The sequence below is a fragment of the Sinocyclocheilus rhinocerous genome, unplaced genomic scaffold (genome assembly GCF_001515625.1).
Source record: "Sinocyclocheilus rhinocerous isolate Xijiao unplaced genomic scaffold, SAMN03320098_v1.1 scaffold515, whole genome shotgun sequence".
In the NCBI taxonomy this organism is placed as follows: Eukaryota; Metazoa; Chordata; class Actinopteri; order Cypriniformes; family Cyprinidae; genus Sinocyclocheilus; species Sinocyclocheilus rhinocerous.
In genome coordinates, this window is record NW_015660140.1 from 106564 (window position 1) to 118271 (window position 11708).

Below are 11708 nucleotides of genomic sequence, written 5' to 3' on the forward strand. Positions count from 1 at the left end.
TATCTGCATCTCCTGCGCTCCATCAAGCCACTCCCATAATATCTGTCATCACTCAAATTAATGCACGACTCTACATTATCTGTATAGCATGTGTGTAAGACTCTAATACAATAATGAAGTAATAATTGTATGACAAATACATCTTTCAGTGAGTAAAACTGGCTGTGTCTATAGTATTAAAGACTACACAACATTATTATATTATCTCTAAATTAATTTTTAAATGATTATTATTTTAAAAATTATTGTCCCTGGATTAGTAGGGTACTCTTGTAATAAAGTAGCGGTGGTAGCGGACAGATTTTAAATATCAATTCTTCTTAAAAAGATGCGATCTAATCCTGTTTACATGAAATAAGCCTGCTCCCGATCAGGTTTAAGTTTATGGACCTGTTGCTATGACAGCAAGTCCAGGATAAGCTTCGAAGAACCAAACAATACAAGATCATGCCAAATCGTCAACAATCAAATCCAGCTAACTGAGTTAGCGACGTACGAAGAACGGGCCCCTGGACAGCAAAAATCTCTCAAATCAAATAAATAAACAAAAAATTAAAATAAATACCTATGTGAATATTTTAAACTTCTCTATCTCACTAATAACAAATTGGTTATAGGGATTGAGTAATGAGGCAGAAAACATTTGACACCCATTCATTCAGCTCAAGCTATTCTTCAGTTAATGCATGAGTGAGTTTACATTTCAGCTTACTTGCATAGTTCATCTTACCTTTCTGGCAATAATAAAGGTAATGGAGTAAGGTAACACGTTTAAACGTTGGGTTGTAGGGCATAATTTTAACCACTAGATAACGCTAGAGCTGCTTAATATCCATGATACCAGAGAGTTCAACACTGCAGTGCCAGACAAATGTGCTAGACAGGGCTCATGAGACAGCGAGAATTGTTATTAGTGTGATGATGAAATAAATAGCGAATGTTGACTTTTCTTCACAAGATCAATAATTGTGAAAGCAAAATGTCAACAAATAAGATAGCCTAAGCCAGTGGTTCTCAATTCCAGTCCTGGGGGCCCCCTGCTCTGCACATTTTGCATGTCTCCCTTATTTAACACACCTGATTGAGATCATCAGCTCATTAGTTCAGTTCATGGATCTCTCTCCTAACAAGCTGATGATCTCAATCAGGTGTGTTAAATAAGGGAGACATGCAAAATCTGTGTTAGATAAGGTAGACATGAAAAATGTGCAGAGCAGGGGTCCCCCAGGACTGGAATTGAGAACCACTGGCCTAAGCAATGCACATTTACAGTAAATCATGTTGCAAAAGATGACATGATCAGTCATTATTATTGCCTTTCTGTCTTCCCTTGAAAAAGGTAAGTGTGGATACAAATAGGTGAGTCTGGATGTTCTTACTGATGAACTATCAATAAAATATTATCCTTCACCATATCATCACCCAGATTTGAATTCATAAACTGTAAAATCTATTTAAATCAATTAAATTAATACATTTGTGCAATACAGCTGAAACTGAAACCATAAAAAACATTTTTGTTACTTGAAATAAAATAAACGTTAATTGAGATAAAATGTTTAAAAAAACTGTTTATTTTAGATTTCTTATTGTAATTTGTAACTTGATTTAACTTGATTAACTTGTGCTAAAATAACTAATACTAAAATAAATAAAACCTATATAGTTATGAATTAATAAAAAAAAAACTACTAAACTTTTGTCAAAAATTAAAACGACAGAAAATATAAAAATTAAAAAACTGATATCACGATATAGTTATTTTTGCTTTAAATAAGGTCTTTATAGGTCTCTACAGTAAAAAAGAAATGCTACATTGTGTAATCAAATGTATAAAAACTGCACATTCTTCACTATGTACATTAAAATATATATTTCTTCTAATAAAGTTACAAAAGTTATTTAGTCAAGAGCAGTGAGATTTTCTCTTTTGTTGTTTGATTAACATGAATGACAGACAGCAGGAATATTAGACTGCTGTCACTTTAAGAGCTGCCCAGATCCAATATACAGTTACACATGTGTTTTCTTTCTCAGCTATTTGCTTTCACTTAAGACCTACTGTGTTTACAAGGATACTTGCAAAGACGGGCATTTTGACACATACAAGTGTGTGTATTTAAGTTCAATACTCCTGTGCTCTATGTGCACCATCTTCATGAGTTCTTTTTCACTGCTGATTGCATTCCAATGGCTTAAAATCACTTGTTTTTAAACCGTAATGCTTAAAAACGTGTGCAAATGATAGGTTTTCATGACCACGTAGCACAGCAATGTCACATAAGCATGTAGCCGTGGTAAAGACGATAGTCCAAAATCTACCGGTTGACAAATTTCTACCAGTTAATGGTGTCTACCGGTACACCATTACCGGTACCCCTAATCTCAATTATGTAATACTGGTAATTATTTCACTAAATTATCTCTCAGTCTATTGTACTACATTAAAATAGTAAAAAATACAGTTAATATGCTTATACAAGCATATTCACATAAGAGAAAATATAATTAACTGAAAAAATTACAAGGTAAACGGGGGGAAATAGTTCTAAAAGTGCCAGGTATAGTGAATAGTTTATAGTTTGTCAGAGAGTTCAACAGCTTGGGACAATAGTGACTAAAGTCCACTTTTTTTTTTGCAGTGTTTTGGGTTTAACCAGCAGCCTTCAGTTAAATTATATGCCTGATCTGGCTGGACTATATTTAGCAACACTTTTGCCAAAGTATGCAGGGACAACACCATGAAGACATTTAAAATCAGTTCCCTTTCAGTCGGTCACTCTCGACGTCACGTCGGATGACCGACGAATTGGGATCTCGTAAGATCAAGGTAGCAGTGAAAGGATTTAAGCACATTCTGTGACACAAGGTAAGTCACTTAAATTCCCTTCACTCTGGGATTTGGATGACAATAGGTGAGCTTACTCATACTAAATGCCACAACAGACGCAAAAAATGAGGAATGTGAATTCTGTCCTGGTGAGAATGGGCAGAGAAGATTCTGATTGGCTGAGGGAGCTGTCAGCACTGGGTTTTGAAGCTTGTGGTCAGATTAAATGAGAGAATGAGAGAACCGTGGCAGCAAAAAGAGGGGCCAAGATAGCAGGAAGGACTCACTTTAAGCCTTGAGAAAAGCCGTCATGACGCTCATTGAGATTATCTTCATCTTGACCGGGACTTGTGCTGTCCTGGTTTTTGGAGGGAAATTAGTATGCCTGCTTATGATGCTTGTCCCGAAGCTCTTCTGTCCTCTTCCTAAGACTTTTTTCACCTCTCTGGGGAAATGGGCAGGTGAGATACACCAGCATTTTGATTTTAATTTGTGTTGAGCATGCATTTTCTATATAAACCAGCCTTTTTATACTTGAAAGATTTTTGCAAATAAATAAATAAAGAAAATAATAATAAATGCATGAAATAAAGTATTAATAAATAAATAATGAGAAAGTAGCAATGTTAAACTTGTGACATATACGCTAACAATAAAAAAGCTGGATTTTGTTGGTAACCCTTTATAATAACTTTCATTAAGAACACTATTTCACATTACTACATTAAATATAGCTTAAAAGATAATTAGTTTTAAAGTTTCAAATTAGCTAACAGTTAGAAATGTCATGATTTCAGCATTTAAGAAAATGCAATGCTTATTATATCTTCTGAACTGACCCCCTGCTGTACCTTGAGGGAACCCTGGTTGAGAACAGTGGATTTAAAGCAGTGAACCATGTAGCCCTCCTACAAACCATCACTACCTTGGTTTTGTTCCACCGTTTGGCTCAGGAACAAGGTTCTCATCTCACTTTAAATTGTCCCTCACAAAGTGTCTTGCTTTCCTAAACACTGTTTTTTGTTGTTGACAAAAGAGAGACCCTCCTTATGGCTTTCTTGAAATCCTACTGAGTATACAAGTTCAGCAACAAAAAACAACAATTCCAGCCACTTTTTCCCAAGCTTCCTTTCCATTCCATTCCGGCACTGAGAGTGGCAGAGAACAAAAGGCAATTAGAACAGTATGTTCCAGGACGTTATTACTCTTTTTTTTTTTTTTCTTGACTTTGAATGGTTGTTCCTGTTCATTTGAAATCAAATTAACATTACTTTTTTCTCCTTCTGCAACTATTCTTTCTCTTTAAGGCTTTGAAAAGTTCTTGTGTGTGTGTGTGTGTGTAAGAGAGAGAGAGGGAGAGTGCATGCATTACAATATCCCTTTGCAGGGGGTGTTTTGTAGCATGTTTAGACACAGTACATCTGCTATTCCTTTCACTATAAATAAATAATCATGCAGAGAGTTTTGTAAGTTGTTATTCTAGTTGGTTTAGCCAGTATGAGTGCATGATAGAATGCCGTAAGATTTGCATTCTTATTCTAGAGACATATTAGGTTTCTAAAGGATCATGTAACACTGAAGACTGGCGAAATGACTGGTTAAAAACTCAGCTTTGCCATCACAAGAATATTTTTAAATATATTTAAAAAGAAAACAGTTAATTAATTATTTAGTATTTTGCAATACCACTGATTTATTTTATTATTAATCAAATAAATGCAGCCTTGGGGCCCCACGGAGCATGATTTTACTGAGGGGGCCCCTCAGGGACCACTTGCTTATAGGGCCCCCCAAAATTATAATAAGTAATACATTTGTTTTTACATAATTTATGTTAGTTAATATAAATATAAGTGTTCATTGTTAGTTCATAGCTTGGGTATATTAAATAATATAACATGCATATATTAATAGTATTTATTTATTACAATTGTACTTATATAATACATTTTAAAAGTTGAGGCAAGCCAACTAAAGACTGAATTGTTCACATTTGAGACATTCAAAATATTTCGCTTATCCTGAGATCTCACTGAGATCTAAAGCAGGGTACTACTTGTACTTCTTGTACACCAAGAACATTGACGAAAAAAAATAATGAAAGCATGGGAAACAAGAAAGAAAGACACAAAAAAGCCATTTTCCCACACAGAGGACAACACGGACATTAGTTCAAACCTTTCTAGTCTGGAAAAGTAATGAAAGCATGAAGTAATTACATCTTACATCATTTCCTCTATATTATACACTGGTCATGCCACTGACCCTCCACCACCCCTTTTCTTCAGTACTCCCATGTACTTCTCAGATGAACAAACAGTGGTGGAGAGAAGATGCAGTTCTAGACATTCACAGAAGATGACTTTTCACACATATGCAGCATGCTCCCTATTTGTTTAGTGAACTGGTGGGTACACACAGTCTGTTCAAGAACATGCTGTTAAAACAAACAGACACTGACTGCCTTTCATCTGAAGTGTGTGAGATCCTCAGAGAGAGTGACAGGAAACAGATAGACTATCATGTTCTGGATATGCTTGATTTAAAAGCTTTTTTTTATTATTATGTGAAGGTTAGTTATTTATACTGTAAAAAAATAGTTATTTTTTTCTCAGATTGAATAGTCAATCACATTTGTTCTCAAGTGAATTAGCAACACAGAATATCAAATTATTATTCATATCTTCTAGTTTATGATTTTAAGTCTAATATTGAATATTTCCTCTGTTTCAGTGGTCACTGGAGGGTCAGATGGAATAGGCAGAGCATATGCTGAAGAGGTAACAACTCTACCACATATGTAAAAACTGTGTCATGTCAATATTGATGTTAGATTAGATATTAGATTAGTTAAATAATTAAGAAGTATACAGTTAAAAGGTAACAGTAAAATGCACTTATATGCACAGTTAAAGCACACTTAAATATTATTTTTATTCAGCAAGGAAGCATTAGCGTGATCAAAATTGTCAGTAAAGACATTCATAATGTTAAATAATAAAATGTTTATATTTCAAATAAAATGCTGTTCTTTTGAACTTCTATTCCTTAAATAAATCTGAAAAATGCATCCTGGTCTCCACAAAATATTAAACAGAACAACTGTTTTCAACATTAATAATAATAATAATAAATGTTTCTTGAGCACCAAATCAGCATATTAGAATGACTTCTGAAGGACCATGTGATACTGAAGACTGGAGTAATGGTAGGAATAAATTAAGTTTTAAAATATATTCAAATTGAAAAGTTTTTTTTTTAATTGTTATTAGTATTTCTTACCAAAAATCTTACCAACATTTAAATGGTGTATATAAATACATAAACATCTTTACTCAGCTCATTGACCCCTGAAAAGTTGCTGCAGGGTTCCTGGAGTAGAGAATTGATTATGAAACCTTCTGTGCAATAACATGGTGTGCAGATTTCGGCAGTATTTATTTATAAAAACTAAATGATCTCTGAATGCTTTCTTCCACAAAAATGTTTGCACCAGTGAAGTAGGCCTTAAACAGGACATGTAAACAACCAGAAACAGGAAGTAATCTTTAGTTTACTTCAAAATTCTTTGTAAAGATCCCATACCACATAAAAACAAGAAATACACCAGCTCATCCCAAGTATCAGACTAGGCTGTTTCGGTAACACTGTCTTTCTCTGCAGCTTTCAAAACTAGGTATGAGCGTGATCATCATCAGCAGAAACCAAGAGAAGCTTGGCAGAGCAGCAAGGAAGATCGGTAAAGCGTTTACTGCTGGAAAATCTGTGTCTGTAGTCTTAGAGCTCAGTTTCATCAGCGTTCTTTTCTTGTTCTGACAGAGCTCACTACAGGACGGGAAGTCAAAGTAATAGCTGCTGACTTCACCAAAGATGATAGATATAGGCACATTCAAGAAATCATCGAGGGTTTGGAAATTGGTATTTTAGGTCAGTAGGTATCAGATATCTCATTGCTTCAGCGTATTTATTTAACGTTCTAACATGTTCAACAGTGCTGATCAATGTTACTTTTCTTTAAACACAGTGAACAATGTCGGGATTCTGCCCAGCCAAATACCCTGCAAGCTACTTGAAACGCCTGACCTGGAAGAAGTGAGGTCATACAGTCATTATCAATGCTTTTAAAATTATAAATCCTATAAAGAATATGCTACTGCCAGCTCTCATTAACGAAGTAGTAGTCTTTCAAAATTATTTGAGATATAGTGTAGTAATTGAAAATTGCCCATAATAACTTTTTTGTAGTGATGCAAAGAAGCATTTAAGTTTTTAAAAGAACAATTTAATTCTTAGTGAACATTATAATAATCTGTAGAAACTTTTGTGCATTGAAGAGAAACCATAGATGTTGAAGATTCTTCATGGAACCATAGATGCCAATAAAGAACCTTTAATTTTTTAGATGTGAACAGTTGAAGTTTTGGAGTGTTTCATTTATACAGTATGGTTCATGTTGTTGTGGCCTCTCCTAGAGAATACATGATGTTATCAACTGCAATGTGAAAACCATGGTTAAGGTGAGTACAAGCAAACAGAACATTACCACTCACCATATACATTACAATGAGGCAGTGGTTAACAACTGTTGGGTTGCAGTAGTCACACCCAAAATGAAGCTGTGTTCAACTTCTGACAGGGTTGCAGAAAGCAAGGAAACAATTATTCTAAATGCAAATAATAAAATGCAACTGATTACATAATCATGTATGATTAGCAAAAATAAACTGGTTGATAAACTTTAAAAAGTTGGGGAGAAAACTCTTGTTGTCAGTCTTTTGTTATCAGTGTCAAAGGTCATGATTCTAATCAAAGAATTTTTTGTAAATTATCGTACTGTCATGTTAATAATTTTGCATATTCGTTAGGCCTATAGGTCATCGTAATATTAATAGATTTAAATGTTTGATTATTTTATTTATTATTATTTATTTATTTTATTTTATATTATTTATAAAAAAATTATAATTTTAGGTGATAAACAATTTTGAATCACCACCTGACATCAATCATAAAATCCTAAAGAAAAGCCAGTTGAGAGCAATTGGTTCTTCTAATGAGATTTAATAGTGTACTCGCATTGTTTTCCATATTCAGATGTGCAGAATTGTGCTACCAGGAATGCAGCAAAGGTTTGGCCTTCTCTGTTCAACAGTTTTCCCAGGATTTTTCAAACAATTTTTAACAAATGGTCAGCACACTGACCATATGTATTTCCTTAGAGGAAGAGGAGTCATTCTGAATGTGTCCTCTGGCATAGCCAAAATACCCTGCCCCATTTACACCCTTTATGCAGCATCCAAGGTAAACTTAACTTAAGACATCCAGAGCTGGTTAGATTACTTACAAATTGTAGTATGTTACTGATTCCAAATTACATGACAAAAATTGTAGTTAGTAACGTGATCCATTACATTATTATATTTTAGGTAATATAATCAGACTACTTTTTGATTACTTTTGACCTAACTCATTTATCACATTGATTTAAACAGGATAATATTGTACCATATTGATGTAAAAATACAAAGAGTAAGAAAATATATTCCATTCGTTTTAATTAACAACATGAAGTGCATTAAACATTACATTATGTCAAGGTTTCCCAAACTGGGGTTCATAAAGGAACTGCATGGTGTTTGTGAGTTTAATGAAAAGCTAATAATTAATTAAATCATACTTCTAGTAAATACATTAGGTGAAAGAGGTTCAGACGACAAAATAGGTTGGGAATCCCTGCATTACATGTAAATAGGAAATAACATGAATTTGTGCATTTTAATGTGTTTGGAAGACAAAAAATGAGGATTAGGGAAAATCGATAAATTATGAAATATTTATTGCTATTGTGTGAATAATATGTAATCTTATAATCAATATTAAGTAACTGTAGTCTGATTATGAGTATTTTAAAATGTAATGTAATCTAATTACAAGTACTTCATTTTTTAAAATCTGATTACGTAATCCAGATTACATGTAATCCGTTTATACCCAGCTCTGAAGACATCTATACAAAATTGAAACGTTCTGTCTTTTTCTGCAATTCTAAATACTGTTCTGCACTGTACTGGCAATGTCAACATATCAAATTAAAAACATCTTCTCATCCACAGGTTTTCGTTGAGAGATTTTCACAGGGTCTTCAAGCAGAATATAAATCCAAGGGAATTATTATACAGGTAGAGTAAAAAACTTGTCATGCCTGCAAATGAATGCTAGTTATTTTGCTCTCTTTACCATCCACAACCTAGCTACACATCAGGCAAATAATGTTTTGTGTGTATTAAATGTACATACAGCTTACCAGGAGTAAGATATTACTGTCCTCATTCCCAAATGGCTGTTTTGTTCTCAGACGGTGGCTTCATTTGGGGTTTCAACATCAATGACAGGACATCAGAAGCCAGATATGGTCACATTCACACCTGAAGAGTTTGTGAGGAGCTCACTGAAGTATCTGAAGGCTGGTGACCAAACATATGGCAGTGTCACTCATACTATACTGGTAATGATGCAAATGACTTGCTTTACTAATAAATATGTAATATTATTAGGTATGTGCATGTATTGTGCCTCACCACCAACCTGTAACTGATCTATAGGGCGGGATTGTGCAGTCCATTCCCACCTGGGTCCTGCAGAGTGAAGCATTTCAGCATCATTTTAGGGAATATGTGAAGGAGAGGGTCGGAAGCTGAGAGCTGCATTCTATAAGTATATGTACAGTATTCAACATTTGATACTTAAACACCAAAACGTTTGGGTTTGATTGCACCTAATATGACAATACTTTGTCAAAAATATAAGGCTAGGAAAGAAATGGAGAGGAAGAAAAACTGACATGTCTTTGTTTACCCACGGTCCTTCAAAATACACTATATCAGCGTTGATAACAGAACATATTATCATTATTCATCATAATCATATCAGTACACAGGAGATCGTTGAGCTGTACTGACCTTGATAACATTAACAGGAGGTCAGTCTCAGAAAGGCCAAATGACAGAGTAAGAGATGTGGCCTTGTTATTTTTGTCTATATTTTGAGATTAGAAAATGTTTGGTCTCATTTAAAGTGCATTTTATAAATAACATTATTATCCACAAAACACTTTAACAGATATTTGGCGCCACATAGTGGTTAAATGCACTTTGATGTGATGATCTTTAAAGCTTGAAGGTGATGAAATGTTTTGATGTCCTTATCCCCTTATATCGATGTTTATGTGACTAATCACTGTACCCACAGCAAAAATACATTATGAAAACGCTGATATGTGGACAGCACTACAAGAATGAGCACAAATTATTTATATTAATATACATATGAAAATATCTTACATTTTTTTAAAGTAACACTAGATTCACTGCTGTAATTACGGTATATCTCATTAACCTCTCATTTAAAAAAAAAAAAAAAGCTCCGTGTTTTAAAGAGCTGCTAGTTTTGTTTCTGACATTCAGCAGCAGAGGGCAGATTTTTGACTCAGCGTTACAGAACCTGAAGCACATCAGCTGTAGTGATTGAATCTCTCTGTGGAGTCGAGTTTCAAGTCTTGAAGATGCTGAGCAGGTAAAGGATACAAACAAGTGCAGTCTGATGGGGGATTTCCACCGCAGATGTAATTGTTAATAAAGTTGTTCACCCTTGAGCGAGCTGTCCTGATTGAAATACAGTTGACAGGATAACTATCAGTTTTCACTTATATTAAAGGGGTTTCTGTTTTTACTACAGGGAATTTCCACTGATAATTTATAATGCTACTGCTTGTAACAGAAAAGACATTTATGTGGAATAAAACTAAGGCAATAATTAAAATAATCACGTTTTATTTTCCTCACTATCTAACTTGGTAAGCTATGCTTGCTCTGATTGCAGCAGTGGTGTCTGAAAATCGAATATTTTTAAAAACAAGTGGTGGATAAGTCAAGATTGCAGATCATCTAATCAATCTGCGGGAAACCACCAATTACCTCAATACAATTTTCTATGGTTTAAAACATTGTACAAACTACTCTTATACCCTGTATCTTGAAATAGTCACACTTTCACTGACCCTTAATTTTGCTAGACGGCTGTTTTGTTTCTGTTTCATTCAATTAAATTAAATAGACTGCTATATAGCTAACTAATCTAAACTATTAACTAAATGTTTTGATTGAATTAATAAAATGATGCAATGTGTTTAATAGTATTGTGTGATAATATCATTGTTATAGCTCGCAGATACAAAACAAGCACTTGCATATCATTGCTCTTTTGTTGGTTTTGATTGCTTCCATTGTCCTCATTTGTAAGTAGCTTTGGATAAAAGCGTCTGCTAAATGACTAAATGTAAATGTATATATATATATATATTAGGGATGTAACGATTACTGTTATGAAGATAAATCATGATAAAATTCCCCCACGGTTAGTATTACCGTTTCATATTTTAATTATCATTAAAACCGTATTAGATTATCGCGATTTGAACAATGAAGTGTTCTTAATCGCAATACTGCTTTTGCTTTGTCCACGGAGGTTACGGGAAACAGCTCTAATTCAACTTTTCCATAAGCGCCACCTGCTGTCAGTGAGTGGATTTACAGACACCTATATTTACATTTAGCCTGTGTGCAGTTTCTGTCTGGCTTTTTTTTCAAAGCTTTATTTGAACATTTACATTAGATATTTGAACATGCTATTAAACTGTTGTCAGTCAAGTTGTCATTTAAAATCCAGACACCATTGGTAATGTTACTGTTTTAGTGATTATGCAAACAAAAAGTCATTTTATTTGTTGTGTTGATTTTTAAATATAAAACTTGGTGAAGTGATTTATGTGTCGGTACTTTTTGAACATCTCCAGCACATTTTAACAATACCGTGATAATAC

General features: G+C 33.9%; 1 protein-coding gene across 1 annotated transcript; it reads left to right on the forward strand.

Annotated features, from left to right (window-relative positions):
• Positions 1–3066: 3066 nt before the first annotated feature.
• LOC107724886 (testosterone 17-beta-dehydrogenase 3-like) lies at positions 3067–10124 on the forward strand. The gene is made up of 11 exons (XM_016533970.1): positions 3067–3291; positions 5564–5610; positions 6494–6569; positions 6650–6757; positions 6855–6922; positions 7303–7347; positions 7925–7959; positions 8050–8131; positions 8944–9009; positions 9186–9335; positions 9433–10124. The coding sequence occupies exons 1-11, from the start codon at positions 3141–3143 to the stop codon at positions 9526–9528; spliced, it is 924 nt and encodes a 307-aa protein (XP_016389456.1). The 5' UTR covers positions 3067–3140; the 3' UTR covers positions 9529–10124.
• The last annotated feature ends 1584 nt before the right edge of the window (positions 10125–11708 follow it).